Source organism: Gouania willdenowi, chromosome 24 (assembly GCF_900634775.1).
Source record: "Gouania willdenowi chromosome 24, fGouWil2.1, whole genome shotgun sequence".
Classification (NCBI taxonomy): Eukaryota; Metazoa; Chordata; class Actinopteri; order Blenniiformes; family Gobiesocidae; genus Gouania; species Gouania willdenowi.
In genome coordinates this window covers 4,306,078-4,328,901 of record NC_041066.1, presented here as the reverse complement: position 1 = coordinate 4,328,901, position 22,824 = coordinate 4,306,078, and the positions used below count along the sequence as shown (strand labels likewise).

General features: G+C 37.7%; 1 protein-coding gene across 2 annotated transcripts; it reads right to left on the bottom strand.

Annotated features, from left to right (window-relative positions):
* Positions 1–650: 650 nt before the first annotated feature.
* Positions 651–22,500, bottom strand: hsf2 (heat shock transcription factor 2). 2 transcript variants are annotated; one of them, XM_028440031.1, is made up of 12 exons: positions 22,297–22,500; positions 17,249–17,357; positions 16,786–16,913; positions 15,887–16,011; positions 12,045–12,120; positions 11,781–11,842; positions 10,253–10,316; positions 10,068–10,165; positions 8,745–8,978; positions 5,247–5,349; positions 4,368–4,419; positions 651–1,634 (listed from the first exon to the last, which is right to left on the bottom strand). In XM_028440031.1, the coding sequence occupies exons 1-12, from the start codon at positions 22,387–22,389 to the stop codon at positions 1,324–1,326; spliced, it is 1,455 nt and encodes a 484-aa protein (XP_028295832.1). In that variant the 5' UTR covers positions 22,390–22,500; the 3' UTR covers positions 651–1,323. The 2 variants fall into 2 exon arrangements, with proteins under 2 accessions (XP_028295832.1, XP_028295833.1); XM_028440032.1 differs by having other exon boundaries at positions 22,302–22,435.
* Positions 22,501–22,824: the final 324 nt, after the last annotated feature.

Below are 22,824 nucleotides of genomic sequence, written 5' to 3'. Positions count from 1 at the left end.
GCTCCAGAGCCGCAGGTTGTAGACCCCTGGTGTAGCCCCTCAGTATTATTAATCAACTGTAATAATAATGACTAACTGCAGGAGGTGCTGTGTTCACTGTCCCATTAAGTTTGAATGAATTGACGTCAATTTAAAATCACTGTCCTTGTAAAGTCTGGTAAAAAAAACAATAAATTGCGGTAAGAATGAAGTAAAAACCCTCTATTGGATGCCAAATCCCACAATACAAAGCGCAAACTTCTCTGAAAATATGAAATCAAGCAGAGATGAAAACAGAGTTTTCAGTGGCAATTTCATCATTTACATCTTTTAAAAAAATAAAATTAGGTTTGACTGATCTATGAGGATCTGAATTTGGTTTTGTCTTTGGCAGCTTTAAATAGCCTCATGTCAACAACAAACAAATGTCTAACGCCTCGCAGATGAAGACAATTATGATGCACGAACAATGTAGAGAATTACTGGATAAAAAGACAAGATCAATCTCTAAAGCTTTGGCGCTCATTTCAAATGTTAATGTTTTCAACTCTGAGGATTTGTCAGGTCCTAAATGACAGCTTATTGTTCATATTATGGTCACACACACACACACACACACACACACACACACAAATGGAGCACATGACTTTCACCTTTATTGTAATGCTACACAAATGCAGGATTTAAAGTCCAGTGTCAAAATCTTCACGACTTCTGCCTCCAAATGAAACCCACGCGGTCATCCTGGGAACATTCTGCTGCCTCGTTCAGAAGTAAAACTACATCTGCAGGTGTGCCAGTTTGAACTAAAGCTTAACATTTCCCTAAAGAATGTTGATTATGAGGAGTCTGTGCTGCTACACACACTGATACACAAAAGACTCAGGCTTTCACACACAACAGAGATGGTGTGTTTGTGGACACCCACTGCAGCTGGTAATTTACAGGTTGGTGTAATTGTGGAAAACAAAAAAAAGAAAAATGAAGTTAGAGCTGCTTTCCAACCCAAAACAAAGCTCCAGTTTGGTTGGTTCTCCGTACCAGATTATTCTCTTCATGGTTTTAATATTAGCTATACTATAAACTAAGAGCATGAGAAAAATAAAAACTACTAACAGTAACATTGTGCACAAACAACCAAAACTTGTAGGTTAACATTGTGTGTTTACAGAGAAATGTCAGAGCTTTAGATGACATGCCATTGCTGTAGTTATATATAATCACTCAATACTAAATAAGAACACGTCTCAGTTTTTAGATCAGGAAAAGTACAATTATTGTTTCCATAAAGATACAGAGAGTGAAAAACAAGGTGTGGGACGTCTGGCTGTTGTGATGTCACACTCAGCTCAGAGAGGAGGCGTCGGCCTCAGGCCCAGGGCTCAGCTCACACAGCTGGAAAAGCGTCTCTTCACTGGCTTCTGCTTCTGTCAGAGGCTCCAGACGAACCAGGGAGCTGCATGGAAGCTGCTTGGACTCCAGACGACTATCAAGTAACTCAGAGGGAAGGTCTGCGTCTATGGCAGAGTTAGATGATAGCATCTCTAGGCTGGAGGAGCTGCTGCTACCAGAGGCCCCAAGATCCAGCTCTGCAGGGCTGCAGCCTTCTAGGAGGGACAACAGGGGACACGAGGTGTACTGGACCAACTGCTTATCTGCACACAGGACACAGACACTCCTCAGTCACACTCTGACATCAGTGCAAGTTCAGCTGCTTTGGTCTGATTTCAGCAACTCAAGCATCACCAGATTTACAGCAGCAGTGGACAACTGTTTTTTTGTTCAGAAACGGGTCTAAAAAAAAAAAAATGAAGAATGAGTGGTTATTTCATTTTTATTTTAAAAATCAAAAATTAAGATTGAAATTTAAGGCATTTATCTTTGTGTCAATAAGGGACAAATAAAAAAAAAAAAAAACGGTTGATTTTAATTTTCTGTTTCTAAAAACAAAACAACAAATAATATTTTAAGACAGAAAAAAAAACAACAAAAAATGTTTTTAAAATAATGTGTGACAGGAAGTTGCAGTTTTCAAAGTAAGAGTACTGTGCTGTGCAGGAGAGAGAAAGAGAGAGATTTTCAGCACTGCTGTGTAATAGAAGTTGATGGACATGAATTGTTTTTTTTAAAACAATAGAACAGAGTCTCAGAGGAGATTATTGCAGAAAAAACCTCTTCCACTCCAACTTTTGCGTGCAATACTTGCAGACTAGAGATTTCTGCAGATGACAAGGCTAATTTTTTCCACATCAAAATATCCCATCGGCGTTAAGTTCCAAAAACATTTTAGTCTGGAATAGAGAAACCACAGATAGAAGTCATATTTTTGCGCTTGCCAAAAATGCAGCACTATCCGTTCTCATACATGCTCTTATTTTGAAAATGGCAACTTCTGGTTTTGGTTCGTGTCTTCTAACATTTTATTTTTTGTTTTTAAAAACAGAAAATGAAAACTGACAGATTTTTCAAGTTTTATTTATTCCTTCTCGCCCCCGATAAAGAAAGATGCCTCATCTTTTTCTCAATGGAGAGTCCAATGATCAAATCACACACTGACTGACAACAACAACTGCTTAAGTAACAAACCATGACATAACCATCCTGCTAAACAAACATTTTTTTCCATGTCAATTTATTTGTTTGTATCCAAAAGCGTTTTGAAGATCTTTGGTATCACATATCAGCCAAATGTGTTGATGGAAAAGGCAGTGAAATTCTGATGCATAAAACCTAAACTTATATGTAATACAGACAACACATGACATTATAACACAGGACAAGAGAAACACAACTGTTGGACGATGTCAAGTAAAACTGTAGCATTTAGAAACAGCACAAAACAATCCCTATTAAGTGACTTTGTGAATCCTGCGGTGGGTCATGATCAGTGGGCGTGCACTGTAGCTGTTACCACTCAACGTTCTTGAAGCCAAAATACGGCCCTTGCCATCTTGGTAACTTGACGTCATTTGGAGCCAGAGTCTGCGCAGTAGTGTCCGACGGGACGAGCCCTGGTAACACGCCCCCGCCCATTTAGCAAACTGCCATGATGATTTACGCAGCCTAGCTACGCCACAAACTTAAGTATCTTTCCCACCGGAAATTCTACCAAAGTCTTGTTCAGATGATCAGGGGCCTCATTAATAAACGCTGCATACATAAAAAAGAGAGTGTACACCACTTATAGGCCATGTTTGGGACTTATTAAAAAAAAAAAAAAAAAACGTGCGCACCTCCACGGCAGCTCTGACCCTGTCGTACGCACAAAATCATGAGAAACGGGAAACTCCGCCACCCAACAGGAGAAGGATGAAATTAATGACAGCTCTGTGAAATTGATACATTTGTGTGAAATAATCAAACATTGCACATTTCACAACACATATCATATATGAAAAATGTATTTGCAAAAATGAAGGAGGAAAAAAATATATTGACACCCCAGAGTGATGTGCGTGTGCCTACAAATACAATTTCATATTAATTATAATAATTGTAAATAAAAATCACATGATCATTGCACAAAATTGCTGATCAATTGGCTGCAACACCTGTAGCTGTTATAAAAAAGAATGCAAACAATGGCTTAAACTGCTGGAGGATGTGGTGCACGGGTAACTCCGGAGGCAGCGAATCTTCTAACAAGGCGTTTCCTCAAGTGTGACAACTTTCAGAGTTGTGATTTAAAACAGAAACAGGCATGACACAAGCGTGCGCCCTTGTTCATAAGTCTAGGAGTTGGTTTGCGTACGCAGATCCTGGTTTTTAGAGTACGCCAGCTGAAGTTTGCTTACCGAGGCACACTATTATAAATGAGGCCCCAGATCATAGAGATTATTACCAGTACTAGTAGATAAAAAAAAAAAAGACAAACAAAACTGAACGGAAAAGTTTACTGGCGTCTTGGCTTTCCTTCATGATGTAACTGCTTATGCTATTCACAAAGAGAGCTACGCAAGATGCAAGGCTGTCAATCATCATCATATATGATGTCAAATCACGTTTTTCAACCTCAAATAACTTATTTAAAACAAACTTCACAGAAAAATGAGCATTTAAACACAATGTAGGGCGATAATAATGATCACAGCAGAGTTTAGGTTTGGAACAAAATGATGTGACAAGTATTTTAACTTTACAGTTTGACACACATCCCATCTGTTATCATTGAGAAGGTGGGATTTATGACCTATACAACAGCCAGTCAGCAGGGGGAGCTCTAAAAATAAAAGCTTCACTTCCTCAGGAGGATGTTCCATCCATCTTTTTTACAGTCTATGCCATAGACCATAGACTCTATGGTCATGATCTATTCACACTCTGACTTCTTGTGCTTTGCCACATGGGGGCGCTGCCCTTCCATTGCAGACCTTCTGTGAGTGACTCACCTGTGTAACACTCCTCTGTTCTGCCTCTGGCCAGCTGTGTGTACAGACCCTCCTGTCAACACAAAGGAAGAGCACACGGTCTATGATCCATTCCTTCACACAGATGGATTAAATATTAATTGTTGTATTGAAAAGTAATGATTTTAAAAGAAAAGTACACATCACACCCCACTATATATTACTACAGATTGTATCTTTTATATACAGTAGAGGATAAGCCACCTATTTTAATGCTGATTGTGTGACCGCAGCCCTAAACAGGGACGTTAAAAATAATGGGAAAATATATTTTAGCATCAATCTCTGCCATTGAGGCCAACAGACATAGCATTTCATACAAGTTCATGTTCAAGGAAAGTCTTCATATATCTGTAAATGTCTTGAGGAGACGTACAGGAGGAATGCCACAAAAATACAGTAGCCTACTGCAAAGTGGAGAATATTTATTTTCAAGGCTGAAAAGTCACAATGCTTACAAGCTTTTAATAATTTTAACATTCTACTTACAAATATATTTATTGAAATGTTTTTTTAAATTTAACATTTCGCATGGAGGCTAATATTTGTTTGGATATGATAGTTATTTCAAATTACTCCCAATTTCTGGTACATTCCAATAAATAACTCCCATGAAAAATTCCTAATATTGAAGATTCCCAACATTCCCGAGCTTAAATTCTTGTGGAAATTCACTGGAAATGTAGCGGTCCTTTGCACCCTAGCCCTGTGTAATACAAAAATAGATCCAGGCTCCCCCCCTCATCCAGCCATAGTTTTCCATCCTGCCACATTACATTATTTTCTAACTCTCACAATAACATTATTGCTTTCTAGCAGTGTGCAGAAATGAACACATGAATAAATGTGGCATCTCTTCACCTCCGCAGCATCCAAATCAGCACCAAACTGTTTCCCATGGAGCAGGGCTTGGAAATCCTCCAGACTGCAATCAATACTGTCCAGATAATCCATGAGCTCCAATCTGACAAAAACAGAAAAACACACAATGTCACAACAGTTCCTAACGTTTAATGTTCTTTACACTTTATCATAACTGACTGCTTTACAGGGATCATCCACTGTTTTTAGAAATGTGGCCTAAAACCTAGTGTTGTTGTAGTCGAGACCGGTTTTGGTCTCAAGACCAAATTTTAAAGGTCTCGGTCTCGTCTCGGAAGCATTTTGACTCGGTCTTGTCTCGGACTCGGGATTTTCCCTCAAGACCGTTCGAGATCAGCACTAATTCCTGCTATTTTTAAACTTTTTTATAATGTGATAACACAGATAAGAACGGGATAAAACAATCCTTTAATCATTCTTTAATCCACCCCGAATAATGACCGCAACCTTCCTTAATGTGACTGAGTGACGTGTGTGTGTGTGTGTGTGGCTACGGTTTCAGTTTGGACCACGGAGCAGAAGGGAGATTGAAACTAATCACCGGTAAAAAGCCCAGTAAAACTCCGGAAAACAATCACTAGGAATAAATATTAGCTTCCTGGTAAAGACAGTAGCTCTAACAACAGGTAAAATGATAAACTGGTGATATTAAAGCCTATACATGCAGTACGTGGACGTATTTACTCTGCCTCTGGGCCATAGTGCCTGCTGTCCGGTGAAGCCTGTTCCTTTTACCGAGGTCCGTGTGTGTTTAATTAGTCCGTGTGAAATTCCGCATGTTTATGCCTCCGTCCATCCACTCTTTTAATTATATCCATGTCTTTTAAGGCTCTTATTAAATAGTGTCAGCTGTAGTCCGGGCCGCACCCATCTTGGATTATGTCGTCACCAGCGCGTCATCACCGCAAGTCTTGCAAGCGCAGAATGACTCAAATAACAGTAAAAAGGTCTTATTTTAGTCTATTTTCTTTTTAAAGTGGTGTTTTTTTGTGGCTTTAGACTCCAATTACATATTTGTATATAATATTTTCCCTACAATATAAATAGGTTCACAACATAACTATTTTTTATAGTTTCTGTTTCCACTGTATCCAGAATAATAATAATCTTTCTCAACAAGAACTGTTGATTGATTTGTTACATGACTGTTCCAAGGGTTTGAGTTTGTTTTACCTACTTTCACCATGTTATTTCTTGGCAGAAATGCTTTTAAACACTTGCTGTACATTCAGCTGACAAAAATCTTGTTTTCAAATATGTACAATAATTGTGAATTTATCAGTAGCAGTAGTAGTTTTAATATTTTAGTTAATTTTTTGCAGGCACCTCTGTCCAATGTATTTAAAAGAAACTAAAATTAAAGAGAGAATGTTATTTAACTGTCAAACCTTGTCATAATTGTATTTATTTTTTTAAATTAAAAAAAAAAAAATGTTTATGTCTTGGTCTTAGTCTTGACTCGGTCTCGGCTCCCGGAAGTCTTGGTCTTGTCTTGGTCTCAGTGCATTCTGGTCTTGGGCAAGTCTTGGCCTCGGATAGTGTGGTCTTGAACACAACACTACTAAAACCATTTAAATGTACTTATTAGAAGATCTATTAGAATCAATCAGATTTTTTTTTTAATTATTCCTCATGGGGTAATTAGAAATCAAAGCTCTATGCCAAACAAAACACATTATATTGCACCACATTTCTTTTAATAACTTTTTAAAATGGGACTAGATCGTTTTGTTTTAGTCTGCATTCCACCATCTTGAAACAACATGACTGATGACACCACATCACAACAACATCCCATTGTTTCCTATTGGAGTGAAGCATTCAGCCTAAATTTTTAGATAATTTAGCAGCTTTTTCGGTCAAAATGTCAATTTGTGCTGCTTTCGGTTGCTCTAAATAGTCAGGAAAAGTTAAAGATGTCAATGTAACCCTCCTTTGTTGACCAAAAGAAAATAAAAACAGTTGTGACCTGAAAAGATAGGTGACAGCAGGGGGCAACAGTTCCAACTCTGCGGTTTCAAGGTAGACAATAAAGCAGAGAAGAAGAGCTCTCCTATGGGACATTTATTCCCCCTCAAACAGTGCCCTGCTATCACTCTAAGGGCTGAAGTTAAACAACTAATCACAGACTGTTGAAGGACTACCACCCAAAAGGACTTCTATCCTCAGGGTTTGTGTGTATCTGTATCTCCAGTGATGCCAACTTGATAACATGTTGCTGTATTTTAGGGATGTCCTGATACAACTGTTTCACTTCTGATATGATATCAATATTCCCGTCTTGATAATTGGTGGATATACATACTTTTATTACTAATTGTGCAATGAGGAATGTTAGAAAAGGCTTGATTAACTGATATTACTCAAGTAGAAAAAAAACAGTCAGCAACAGTTAGTATAAGAACAAACTGACCATTTATATTTAACAAATTGGTTACAGACATTTCAACCTTAAACAAAAGAATATTCTACCATTTAATAAAACGAATAAAGATAAATTAGAAGACCCTGAAAAATAACCTCAATATATCAAAAAATGAAATAATTATGTGTTGCGGTACTTTTATCAGAGATTTTAGATGTAGGCCAATATAATCAAATATAATCTGAAATAGTATTTCACAGTTATCAACCCTGAAAATATCGGCTTTAAGCTTAAAAAAGTCAATACGCGAGTAGACATTGTGACATTGGTAATGTGAGTAGTCTCTGCTCGCTTATCCCTCGCCACACATTTTAACTTTTAATTACGTCTATTGGTCCGAGACCCTTGTGGTGTAAATTCACCACAAATAAGGCAACCGTCATTGATTCCTTCTCGGACCTGTATATCCTTATATTCTTGCGCCTGGAATGGCCCTCTAAGTCCAGCAGCTTGTTCTCCATGCAGGTGTGCAGCTTTAGCATGGCCGTGATAATCTCCTCCGCATTAATTATCCACTCTTATGCTTTCTTGACTCGCCCTGCCACCTTATCCAGTCGGACATTCACCATTCCGATTTCTTCTTTCATTTTCTCAAGCTGTTCTTGGTTGTCTTGGCGAAATCCTCTCAATTCACTCAGAATCAGTTCCAAGTCGGCTATTTCACACCACTGTTTTTGTTAGCTTTACCCGTTAACCGTTAGTCAATGCTGCGCACCGTACTTTTCACCTACTTGTCCACGGACAATGTTTATTGTTCCAAGTGGCCGTGTGGTTCTTCTTCTTTTTACATGGGTTGTTTTGAGGAATTTCTCTAATTACCCTGATTTAACTCTCTTGTTATGTGGCCATCTTGGCGGTCATCTGTCCGGAAGTCTCCCCACTTTTTTAAGTGACCAGTGACAAATCCAGTGACTGTCCACTGTCCAGTTTCTCTTCCGTGCACCTTAGAAAACCACCAGAGCTGCGAGTATCTCTATGTACGACTTCTAACTGCATGCTGTGTGTATTTCCCATTCATCCATCCACTCACAAAGCACAGAATTGCATCTTACTTGCCCAGGAGGTTGAGATTTTGTGATATTGCGCCGTTCTCCATCAATATGGAATCCATCATCTTCATCGGGTCCTCTAAAGTCAGGCTAGGGGGTTTGTTGAGCTGCAAAGCACTGCTAGCTGCTCTGCTGTCTTCTGTTGCTGATGACACAACATCTGTGCTGGTGCTGCTCTCAGTCTCATATGACCGTGAAGCATTGTTGTCCAGCTCCACCTCCGTGATTTCCACATCCCTGAGAGGGAACACTGAGTTACAAACTGCCGCTGCTCTTGTACCAAACACAAATGCTACCTTTCTGTGGGAATGAGAACTCGAAGGACTGGATTTTTAATGTTAGCTTTTTTTTTTTCAAATATTTGATTAAAAAAAATCCAGATATTTGTACTATCAATTTATTTGACCTAATTGAAACACAAATATGTGCTAAAGCAATTTTTCAATTATTTTCAAACTAAAATATGTAAACTTACAAGTATATCTATTCAATCACTACAATACACCACAGTTCTGAAAATGTGCCCTGACCAGTTACGATCAATCTGATACTAATAGTGTCACATTAGTAGAGATTTAATTATTTAAATTGTATAATCTTAGCCACATTCAGGCCAGATACATATACAGTTGTGTTAAAAATAACAGAAGCAAATAATTTACCACTAGTTGTAGCAGAGTCAAAGAAAGCCAACAGATGCAAAGATTATGCTAAATTTGTTATTGAGTTTGTCTAACATTCATCATTTAAATGGGACAAGTAGTTCAAAGTATTGGCAGTGTTGAGATCAATTGGTGAAGTCATTTATTCTGTGAAAAACCAGATATATATTTATCTTAAAATAATAAAATAAATGCAAAGGAATTGTGAAAAGTTGCAAAAGCATCTCGGACGGGAATATTTGTACATACTGTAGGTGCAAGAAGTTGGTCGACTCCATGCAACACAGATGTGAAGCAGTTCTCAATGGATAAACACTAATGATTCAAAGGAATACTTAATCCTAAAGCATATTTCAGTTTATACAGTAACTATTGGAGTTTGTAGAGAAAAATGCAGATCATACGATTTTCTTTAAACAGCCCAATATAATTTTTTCTTCATTTTCTGTCATTCAAAACAACAAACATTGTTCCCTAATGTTTTGATTCAGAATATAATGTGCAATGTTCTCAATGCCTGGAAATTAAAACTAGAGGTTTAGCCACATTTTAGACATGCTGCTAATATTTTGACCACAACTGTATGTGTACAGTTCAATGGTAAAGTCTTAACATGAAAATTAGTCAGGTAAACAAACAGTTTACTGAACAGGTTTGGTGGTACCTCTGCTCCAAGGTTCTGGGCGACTCCTCTGTGATCTCAGTTGTCACTGAGACATCGCCGTCAGTCATATCACAGATGATAACATCTTCAGAGGATGACTGAGCAAAAGACACAGAATGTAGACTGATGAAATAATTTCTTGTAGTGCAAAGACTGTCAAAATGTTTGATGAATTAAAAACAAACCGTGTCATCAAAGATCTGATGAATGCATTTGGCCTTCTTTCCATTGCTGTTCATAAGACTTGGCCTGCCGTGAAAATAACATGCTTTAGCTGATGATTCATTGCAATTACAGTTGGTGATACTTTGGAGCAATTTGTTGTAAAAATGAATAAAAATCAGTCATTTGCAATCATTTATTTTATTCCTCTTCTACACATGTTGCTGCTTTTGATATTTCTATCCCATCTGCCTCTCACACAAACTCAACTCTGCATCACCTTTATGTGCACAAGGTTGCCGTGGAGACATCTAATTGTCTCCTCTAATATAGCGCACTCACCTTTAAGACTGGTGAAAGCACTGAGACAACCTAAGTGTTAGTAATGCATTTATTACTAATCTATGTCATAACAAACCTACTGTGTTTGAGCTTCACGTGCTGCTTTCACAAGTTCTAAAACTAAATGCATGCATGCACACACGCAGACCTGCCCTAAAACAAGCCCTGCTACAGAACCTACTAAGGATTCAGAATACTTTATTAGGGTGTCCCTATCCAATATTTATTTTGGTCCGATATCAGCAAAACACTAAATAAAAGAAACCAATATAGGTTTTTCAGGGTCTTTCATTTATTTTTATCTATTTTATTCAATTGTGGAATACTATGTCTCAGGTTAAATCTCATGGTTAACCTTTGGTTAATAATAAATGGGTCAGTTATTAGTCAAACCTAGTGTTGCTTATAATTGCCCCTTCATCATACCATGTATAATTGATTTATTTACCTGTTGCATATATTTTTATTATGTTTACAATCAACATATGCTCGAAGTGAACCTTTGGAATGTATAGACAAGCCGTTGGGGTACGGGAAATCATGTTATCTAGCTCTAAATCATATGTGTCAACCCCAAAGCTACGGGGTTATGACAAATAAAACCTGAATCAATTCAGTTGTAGATATCTCAGAACCTCCAAATACACAAATTAATTCAAACTCCACAGTATTTGCCAGGGCTCAAAGTTCTTCACATGATGGCAGTCCTTTTGAATCTCAATTTCTTGAGAGAAATAAAAAAAATCCCAAAACCCTGCAATTTTTCTTAAATTAATACAAAAATGTCCTGAAATTAAACAAAAATTGGTCCCAAAAATCAGGAGAAATTTAAGTGCGGGGACCAATATCTGTCACTTATTCCTTGGATATCGTCTTACATGCTTTATGCATCATTTATACGTGGAAATGCAAGCTAAGGCTTAAAAGTGTTTAAAAATTACGTTTTAATCAAACTGCTCTGTATTTGGCCCCTGAACTAAAATGAGTTTGCTCTGAATAAAAGAGGAAACAATGAGTGGTGCTTAGACACAGCTTGTAGGACAACGGCCTCTAGGGTTTGGTTTACTATCTGACCTTGAGGATGTACTGACAGCAAACTGAAAGCACACATAATAATGCTGCTCACTGATGCTCGCACAATACATGCATGTGTTTTTTTTCAAAATTTTAACAGTTATCACACTAAAGTGTTCAAACGCACTGACCCACCTTTTGCGTTTTAAATTCAGGATGCGGTTGTTCTGAACCAGCGTTACGATGAAATGGATCAGCTGAAAGCAGAGAGCAGGTGTTTTTAATAGTAATAATGAACCACCTGTCCTGTTCTCTGCTACAGACACACCAAGTCTTGATCGAGGCCCCCCTTTGTGGGTTTCTTTGTACGGAAATCCAAACTGAGAAATATTAACTGCTCTAAGAGAGAACGATGAACTGCTGTCATGGCAGTTGATCAATGTTAACGTTAACGCTCACCTTTTTGATCAGTTGTTGTTGGTGAGCATGCTTCTGTCTCAGGTCTGATATCTCCCTCCACAGAGCATCGTTCTCCCTAAACAACACAAGCAGAAGCATCCATGAGAAACATGCAGTGTTTTTTGTTTTTGTTACTATGTATCAATGTATTTTTCTCATTTTGTAAGGAATTGCTTTTTGTGTAATTCTGAGTTTCTCTGCCCATCACAAGGGAAATGAGGATGTGGGGAACAAAAAGGGGAGAAAAAGGAAAGCGTGATGCATGCAAACAAGTGCGAAAATGTAAATGCAATCTAACACTTGAATAATAAAATTGATCACCAAAAAAAAAACGAAACATGCAGACGTTTTAATGTGTTCCTCAGAAAGCAACGAGCCATCACTGTAAGAACAGCCCTTCTAACTCAGCTCAACAATGTGGGTACAATATTTATTGGAGTCTTGTGATTAGAGAAATTCTAAAACCAATCCTATGCTCAAAGTCCCTTCAGATTGGCGAGATAGAAACATTCAGGTAAACATAAATACAGTTTAAAAAGAATGCACTACAGCATCTTAAATGGGTTTCATGACAAAACTATATTGATTCTTTGGACAACAGTACAATGTTTACTGATATCACAAGGTCTGCCATGATTGAATTCAATTCAGGGGCCTTCAGTGTTTGGAATAACGGCGTTTAAAGTAACGGCGTTTGTTTTTCAGTAACGGGGTAATCTAACTAATTACTTTTTACGCCGTTACAACGCCGTTATCGTTACTGAACGTTAAATGCGGTGCGTTACATGCATTGATTAAATAAAATGTTATCCGAAAGCATCCCCGGCTTCTGAGGAGGTGGGTTAAAAACAAGGTGAGCGATTATCATTGGCTTAGGCTGCTTCATGTTTCATGGTAGCCAATCAGAGCCAGTGTTTTTACACATGTGCCAGCAAGAGGAGGCGGGTTAAAAACAAGGTGAGCAATTATGATTGGCTAAGGCGACGTGCCAGCACCCGCGATACACACACACACACAGAGCAGATTGGATGAAGCAGCAGAGATGGTGGGCGTGGAGCAGTCTGATGAAAAGTTGACATTTTTAAGGTGACGATACAAACACTACTTTAAATTAATTGTGGTCAAAGGCAAGAACGTGTGTGTGAAGTGTTCATTATATCCAGGAGTGAAGACTTTGTCCACATCTGTTGTAAGCAATTCAAATTTAATGAAGCACCTCACGATACACGCATCTAAAAAAATGTGAATTCTTTGACATAGAGCAACTTTTTTTTTTTTTTTTTTTTTTAACAGTAACGCAAATAGTTACTTTCCTTGGTAATGAGTTACTTTTATTATAGAGTAATTTAGTTACTAATGCAGTTACTTTTTTGAACAAGTAGTGAGTAACAATAACTAATTACTTTTTTAAAGTAACATTCCCAACACTGGGGGCCTTCGATCAATTTAGTACAATAACATATTACACTCATTTACATTTTCACCTTAGGCTAGAAAACAAACAATCAATTGGAAGTTTATATTGTATAGCTAAAACGTTTCAGGCATTTAAATGAAAACCAATCATCTAAACAAAAAGGCGTATTTTAAAGATGATGAAGTTGATCGATTAAGTTTCCATTGATTTGATTGGATCATGTCTTAACCAATCGCTGTATCGATCTAGATCCATGGATTGTTCCACCCCTCCCATTAAGTGTACAATATTTTTTATGATATTGTAATTAGGGTGAAATGAATCACTGGCAGACTGAGGGTGAGCATTTGGAAAACTTGCTGCACATTTACCCTAAAAACAGCTGGATGCAGCAATCTAAAGGAAAACATCTGAATGCTTGGGGGCGACCGTGGCTCAGGTGGTAGTGGGTCGTCTTCTGATCAAGAGGTTGGGGGTTCGATCCCAGTACCTGACTATGTGTCGAAGTGTCCTTGGGCAAGACACTGAACCCAGTGGTCTACTAGCGCCTTGCATGGCAGTCCTGTCCCATTGGTGTGTGAATGTGAGAGTGATTGGGTGAATGAGCTGATGTGTAAAGCGCTTTGAGACTACTTCAGTGTGGTGATAAAGCGCTATATAAATCAAGTCCATTTACCAAGTCCATTTGGAATGACTTAGTTGAAACACACAAATCAATCCAATGGAAGCAGCATATGTTTTGTGGTGTAATGACTGTGAATTTTGGTTTAAGTGTTTTCTTCTACTGCAATGCCACATAAATGTGTTGCTTTTGCTCATTAGTTTAAAAATATGTTTACAGTAACCTTCCTCATCACATTATGTGATTAATTTCACCTTACGTTAGAAAGTATCCAATTCCAATGCAACTTTGTGCTGTATATTTTTCATATGAAGCATGCACTTTGATCATTAGTGATAACCTGTAACCAGTGTAGGGCGGTAACGCGTTGCTTGTAATGCGTTACCGCCCTAACGTTACTTGTGACAGTAACTAGTACTGAAACGCAATATTTTTTAAAGAAATAACGTAGTTACCATTACAATATGGTGCGTTTGTCCGTTACTTTGCTAGCGACAGTGTACTTCCTGTTTACAGTGGCGCTACATTTTTTTGCGGGATACCGCGGAAAACACGATAAAACAGTAGAAGAAGAAACATTATCAGCTTGTCTCTGTTTACATCATGTGCGCCAATCGTGGCGAATCAACGCGAGAGTAGTACGTGCTTCTCAGAGTGGAAATACGGGTATTATTTTACTTATCTGTCTCCAAAAGATGCATCGGTGAAGCTAAGCTAACGCTACGATGGTGGACGTGAGGGAAGCCTCTGCATCAAAACAACAGTGGCTGGATTTTAAGGGACTGTGACTGTTATCCAGGGACAGGTCAGCAAAGCTATTGATTGGTATGTTGTTGTAAATATGCAACATGTCGCTACTGATGAGTCACTGTTAACAGCAGCTCGTTAGCGTGATACGTTTTGCATTGTGTAGCTGAGAAAAATGCTGTCAATTAGTTTTTCCACATTTACTTTTATGAGCATTTTCAACAACAGAATGTGCACCTGGAATACGCACAGCTTACTTTACATTACTGTGTAAGGCTAAAAAATTACTGTTTTAATTTTTGAGCAGCAGTTTCGTTATATGCACAACATTTATGGTTGTTTTATAGCAGTTTTTCTAAATCAGAGTTGGTCAAAATTTATTCAGAATGTCATTCAGATTGCTTTCATTTATTTATTTTAGATGGCTTTTTGTGTTTATGTTGAACATTATGCTAGTTTTTGTACTTAAGCTCTAAGGGAACATTCTAAGGCTAAACAACCACTTTTATGATGCTGAAGCCACTTTAATTTTTGATCTTTGATTTTGAATAATATTCTGGTTGTTTTGTGTTTTATTTATTTCACAATTCCTTGTAACATTTTCAGTTTCTGCTGGTCTCAGGTAAATAAACTGGCATTGAAAGAATACTTAGTGTTTCAGTCAGATTGGTGTTTGTAAAGATTAATACTGAGCAAAGTTTAGTACAGTGAATGTAAATGATTAGAAACTGTAGGTTTGGATACAATAACATTTCATTTATCAGAGGCTTTTATCCAAAACAATATTAATACAGGGGCACAAATGATCAACAGTGGATTATTATATTATTACAGCACTGATATGAAGCTGAACGGACACAAATGACCCGGAAAAATGTTACATTCTTTAATACTAAGTAATTAAAAAGTTCCATTTTCCAGTAACGCATTACTTTTTGGTTTAAGTAATCAAAATAGTAACTGAGTTACTTTGTGAATGAAGTAACTAGTAATGGTAACAAGTTACATTTTTTCAGTAACTAGCACAACACTGCCTGTAACAAACTTGTTACAAACCTCTTCAGAGTGGTGAGTTTGGCATCAATATTCTCTTGTTTGCTGTGAACACTCTGAACACTGGCCAGGATCTGGGTCAGGTCTTCCTGTCGAAGCCTACTGTCCTCTGGACGGGCATTGGGGACCTGAATGACAGTTAGAAACCAATGTATCATTTTCCAGACTGTATATTAGTGGTTTTCAAACTTCTTTCACTCAAGTACCCCCTTTCTCTTATTTCTGATTCCGAGTACCTCTTTGTCTGACTACAACATTTTGCTCAGAATACTATGGAATGAGTGATAACACACATTTTAAAAGCTCTCATTTAGTGAACAAGTGGAATGAAACAGCATTTAGTACCTCCTGAATAGAATTATTTCTATAGTTTTAATCATTTCCTGTCATCTCCCACCTGGTGTGGAACCAAGATTGAGCATTGTATTTTCAGTTTATGTTCAAACAAGATCATTCTCATCATCATTATTATGATTATCATCTTAACTAAAAATAAACATTATAAAATCTCTCTCTCTAATACCCCCTGTAGTGCTATCGCATACCCTCCTTTGAAAAACAGTGCTGTATAACAACACTTCAACCTCTTATACCCTCAAGCACCAACTGAAGGAGTCTCTGAGCATGATGTGTAAAGGCTCAAACATACTTGGGCAAACCTTAAGCACAACAGACTCATCAATAAATTCTAACCTGCCTCATAAAACATTACAAACAGTGGTTTACTTCTGACTGTTCCTTTCTGGGATTGCCACAGTGAGTTATTCACATGGTTAATTTGGCCTTGGTTTTTATGTTAGATGCCCATCCTGCAGCAGTGACCCATGGCGGGGGTGTTGTAATAGTAGCCTGCTAGAAAAGACCATGTGTTGTAGGTGGAAAAGACAGACATGAATGACTACCTTCCTTTTGATGTTTTCCAGCAGGTCATCTTGTCCATGTTTGAAGTAGGGATGTTGAAATTCCACAGGACCATCTCGTTCTTGCTTTACCAAGCTTGTGTCAATGTGCATCACCTTACGAAATCCATCTGTAATCACAAAAACACACAGAGGACGCAAATGTTTACTGCAATTTCCCAATCTATATTAATTAAAACTAACTTGTGAATGAAATTATGTTTGAGAGTTAGTTTACAGATGATGCTATCTGGTCTTTCAATATAAAAGATTGCAAATGAAAATCTGTTAAAACTAAACTCACTAAAAAAGACAAAATAAATATGTAAAATGTCAATAGTTCTTTATCGTCACTGGTTACACACAACAAGCCCAAAAGTAAAGGTTAAACAAATGTCCGGGTCCTAAAAGTCTTGAAGAGCTGAGGCTAAAACAGTGTATGAGTCGAGTGTGACTGCACTCTTACACATATTGAGCTGCCTGATGAAGCTGGCCATGTTGTTGTGCTTGAAGAACTTAGGTAGGATCTCTTTAGCAAAGCGCTGTTCATCAAACACAAGGAAGCTGTTGCCTTCCTGTTAAAACAAAAAAAAAAAAAAGATATGACCACAGTCGGGATTTAAAACTTTGAACTCAGAAGGAAACAAGAACCTTTTCCTCCTGTTGGTATTAAACAACGCACTCTGGTTTCTAGGCCCGTTCTTTCACTTCTACTATTATGGAAAGCTGTTTTTTTAATGGTGTAAACTGTAACAATGCAAATGCAGACAGCAGAGAACTCCCTATATGCAGCCCACTATTTAATTGGGTTAAAGGGGTAGCACAAAATATTACATTTTAAAGTAATTCAAGTCTTTATTATTAAGTTTAAATTTGTAAGTATTGTTTAGAATAAATGCAGTCAGGGTAATGACATCAAATGGTTACCGACCCCTCAGCAAGAAATATCAGCTATTGATTAGTGAAAGGACAAGAACGGAATCTGAAAGCTTTTTCTATATTTGGTAATTTTTGTGATGCTAGACCCTATTTTGTTAAAGAATAACTCTTTATGTCAGATGTTTTTACAGAACAGCCTACCTTGAATTCTTTTAAAATGAAGTACAAGTGAAAAGTTAATAATGTAAATTGCTGCAGCTATTAGGGCTTTTCCATCCAATTATCAACTAATATTGTTAGTAGATTTCTGATCTGAAGTAGAATTCCCTTACAAAAACAGAAACTAGTTTCTGTTTCAGCCTCCAGGAGGAGATTTTAGAAAAAAAGAAAACATAATACTTAAAGGCACACCGTGGACTTTTTGACCTAAAGAGTTGACCCATATGAATTATTTTAAATGATTCATCAGGCTAATATACAGCACTTGACAGTATCAATGCTCCGAGCGGGGCTTCCCTCTTAAAATACGACTATGTAAGTTTGGAGGAGACGGACCGTCTTTGACCAGGTCATGTGACCTGGAGAACGTTTCACTTATGGCAGTCAAGTGACTGCAGGCTCTGATATACTCATGGAACTAAGCTAAGGCTTTTGCTACTATCTTTCCACCTGATCGACTCCTGGTCATGGCCGAGGCAAGCAAAACCTTTAAAACCACTTGAAGGTCCCCAGTGAAGGGGGCCGACAATGGCGGTGAGGACAGGAAGTGGGGGGGAGCGCCACCAATGCAGCGAGGAGGGCCGAGCGGCGGGGAGAGGAGGGCGGCGGCTGCTCCTCCAACCGCGGCTGAGCCCTGCCCCACTTCGCACCCCAGGCCGACCGATCCTTATCCCGAAGTTACAAGTCAACTACTGTCTGCATACTAGGGTCGTCGTGGCCGACCAAGATTTTCATTGGTCGACCAGCAATGGTATCAGTTTCAATACCGTTAAAAAAAAAAAAAAGAAATGCAATGCATTATATAGGTGATATGGATTAAATATCAATATTATGTATTTAATGTCTGAACATGATTCTATGTCCAGCAACAGCTCTGTGTGAGTGCATGCTGCAAAAAAAAAAATAAATAAATAAAAAAATAAGTGTTGCGCTTCAGTCAGCGCGTTGTGCTGTCCTCAGAGCAGATCAGATCAGAGAGGGAACAAATTAAGACAGGATTAAAACAAACATCCACTATTGAATCAATTATTTTTCTGCACAAGAACATGGATTATCCCTATACTTGATTCGTGGATTATGTGAATAGATCTACTGCCGTCTCTGGCACCGCGGGGCGAGCTGCGCACCTGAGTTTGACGTGCGTTTGTTTCCCCGTGTGCTGATCTGATGTTGACATCAACAGTTTATTATTAAAAGTAGGCTTACCACTAAACGTAAATATGTCATTTGTATGAGGAAATAATAGGTTTTAATTGTCGGTTTCAGGTCGAGCTCTGATATAAATACCAATGTCTGTCGGACCTGTCAGTTTCACTTTTGCTATGTCGGGTTCTGGTCAAAGCTTGAATAAGGTTCATATCATAAATGGTCTGTGTTTAAAAGACAAAAAGCTAAAACAAAATATAGGTCTCTCTTTTTCTTTCTCCTCGTCCTCCTCTGCACCTGCTCATTCGTTCGGCGCTTTATTTTTTTGGTCGACTAATCGCTAAGTGTGCTAAAGTCTTGGTCGACAAACCATTTCCTTGGTTGACTACAGCCCTACTGCATACACAACCAAAAGACAAGGGAGGCTGGTACCCGACTGACTGACTGTTGATTTTTGCTACAGTGCTGCGGCGCTTGTGGCCACTAGGGGCGCTTGACGTGAAAGTTACAGTGCCAGCGCCCCTAGTAGCCAAAAGTTACACAGTGTGCCTTTAATAGTGCTGAGCGATTATACTGCATCTGGGATGATGCCGTACAATCGCGTTTGATTATACTGCATCATACCAGTGTTTTTTTAATTTTACAAATTTTGTGAGTATACAGCGTAGCAAGCAGTACAATGTTGCAGTTGCAATAAGATTGCAAGCATGAGAGCACAACTTGTCTATTGCATGTGTCAAAAATGGATTTAAAAAAGTGTTCTGAAACTGAAGCTGCAGAATGAGCAGAAAATGCCACAGAAACTGTCAGTTTGAAGCAATTTTAATAGTACATTGTGACCCAATATTACACCCAATGATTACAAAAATAACAATAAAAAAAATAAAAAAATATATAAATATATATTTACATGTTTTATTCGCTAAATAAAACAAACCCACTATTTTGAATGTCTTCAAATAATAAAGCTTGGCACACACGTTATTAATACTAACTTTGAGTTGTTTAATTCACACACATCCAAGCTCCTCCCCTCCGCCCAGCCCCTCTCAAAGCCAAAGCTGGCCTGCAGGCCAACATGAGGAAAGTTGTTGCTGGTGGTCTTGAAACATGGCAGGAGAAACGCAGCAAAAACACTTAGTAAACAAGTGGCAAGTCAAATTCTCTTCTATGGGAACACTTTGGGTTTGATGATAAAGACCGACAGCAAAGACACATCACGTGCAAGAAGTGTTTTGTTTCGTGCAAAAACATGAACATACCTGATTTTAGTGTTTGAAGGATTTTATTTATGTTTAAATAATATATTTTGTTTTTTTGTACAAAAAATAAATAACTTTTTGGTTGACAAATTATCGTTTGAATTATCGTGATTTCAATCATGACTAAAACAATAGTGATTATTATTTTTTTCTATAATCGAGTAGCCCTATTGTGAATGCAAACTGAGCCAAATCAAGAAGCTAAATTTAAGTGCTGTTTTTCCAATAATTTGTACTTCTATCCCTGTGTGAAATACATTTTGGTATATAATTTACTGTTTAAATACAGCTGGAGTGATGTTTTTATCCAATACAACTTGTTGCCTTTGTCAGCTAAAGCAGTGTTGGGTTTAGTCAGCGTAATTTGTTTCTATGTGTGAAAACTGTGTGTCCTTCCTATGCAAAGTTCACTGATCTGCTCTCCAGTCCTGGAGGACTCAGGTCCAGCAGGTAACAGCTCCACCACCCAATACAGCTCTGCATTAGCCCTGACCGATTCTTAGATATAAGATTTCATTTATTGTCATTCATATATATACACCATGGCACATACAGAACAAAATTCTTCACACAAGGCTTGACTGTTAGGCTTTCAAAATAAAAGCATAAAAACACAATAAAAACTGTATAAAAACACACAGTAAAAACAGTATAAATACACATTTAAAACAGTGATAAATTGCTGCCACAGGAATCGTATTGAATTATTGCACTGGGTTTGTAATAAGTAATAGATTGTTGGATTCTATTGAAGTTTAAAAGTCTTATAGCCTGACATTAAAACATGGAATATACACAATTAAAAAATATATACATAACTAAATAACAATAACAAGCTTTAGAAATTTACATATTGGAAAATATCAGTATCTCCAATACTCAAGACAGCAATATTGGTTTTGTATTGGAAGTGAAAAACAGTCCCACTACATTTATATATCTATAGATATTCAGCATTAATAAAGGAAGGTGTTTGTGTACATGTACTGTGTATATGTATATATATATATATATATATATATATATGTGTGTGTGTGTGTGTGTGTACAACCGAACTCATGTGTGTGTATTGATATATGTACAATTCTGTACATAACCTTTTCCCTTTTATAACATTTATAATTGAATTGTAAATTTTGTTCTACATATACAGTATATAGTGAAAACCTGTTTTATTATTTTGTTTTAATCTTATTGTTTTGCACAAATGTAGCACTTGCTTTGGCAATTTAAACTTGTTTTCTCATGCTAATAAAGCTGTTTTGAATTGAACTGAAAAAGTCCCTTAGTCCTACTTAGAATAAATATGTCTACCAAACTCCATCAACCCAAAAGGCACTGTGGGAAATTGAACACTGGCGCACTTTGTGGACGAAATTACGTAGCTTAGTTGTTTATTGTTGATATTAAATATATGAAGAATTTAATTTTGGCAATATAGAAAATTACAATATTACTTCAAACAATATAATATCATAGCTTATTTTGTATTAAAATACTTTTTTCAGGAATTTCTGCTTTCACTATTTCTCAGAACTGCATGAAAAGCCCATTTGGATGATTGCTGAGAGACCTGATCCTAAACAAGCCACACTACAAAACTCACTCACACATGCTGTCCCTTAGGAGAAAAAGTGGCACATACTGTGCAGCTGTTTGTTAATAGATGTGCCTGTGTGGCGTTTTGCAACAGCAAATTTAACCCAGAATTGTCTTTCTTGTCTACTTAATTGATTTAAAAATAATGACATTTATATCATACATCGACATTTTGAGAAAAAACATCGAGATGAGTTTGCGACATTAGAAAACAAATCCCATTTCTGAGGTAGAAAACTGTACGTCGATGCAGAAGTTCGGGTATTCTGTGACTGTTCAAATAAAATAGAGAAACTCTAATGACATGAACGGATTAGGTGTGACGCCGCTTGACAAATGTAGTGATAGTAGGAAGACCTTGTCGCCAGCGGACCGTTAGCCCCTGCAGCTAACACCATAAACGCAGTACCTTACTCCAGCAGATGAGCTCGTTGGTGTCTACGTTCTCCACCAGCGTCCACAGCTTCGTGAGGAAAGCCGGGACATTCGTGTTGTGTTTCATCTCTCGATAGGTCAGACGAACAGTTTAATAGAAAATTTAGAGCTTTTGTTATGTTGTGTCGTTCGCCTGTCTATCACAGCTCCGACTACAGTGCTCACTACTTCCGGTTTCATCCAACAGGAGCCGATTGGTCCAAAACACGTTTACGTAAGATAGCTCACGTGGAGGCCTGCAGCTTGGAGAATAGATATGAATGAACAGCCCTGACTGTCTGCCAGTTTGTCCATGTGTCCGTCTGTGCTTGAGTCATTCTCACTATAAAATCATTTTGGGGTGTAGAAATTATTTGGCTAAAAACAAAACCCCTTTTCACACTCTGGAAGTGCGCATGCGCAAAGGTCTACGGATAAAAATGTCAACAAACTCGGTCGGTCTGTTGATATTGCCAACCTAACAGCGTTTGTAATTTTAGGCCAGAGATTTTAAGTGTTTTAT

Bases quoted from the DNA above. Each gene is read 5' to 3' on its own strand.
- hsf2 (XM_028440031.1), bottom strand. From the start codon at position 22,389: ATGAAACACAACACGAATGTCCCGGCTTTCCTCACGAAGCTGTGGACG. The intron at 17,358-22,296 runs GTACTGCGTTTA...TTGTTTTAACAG, and splicing joins AGCTCATCTGCTGGAGTAAG to GAAGGCAACAGCTTCCTTGT. The intron at 10,317-11,780 runs GTGGGTCAGTGC...TTTTCACGGCAG, and splicing joins CTGAATTTAAAACGCAAAAG to GCCAAGTCTTATGAACAGCA.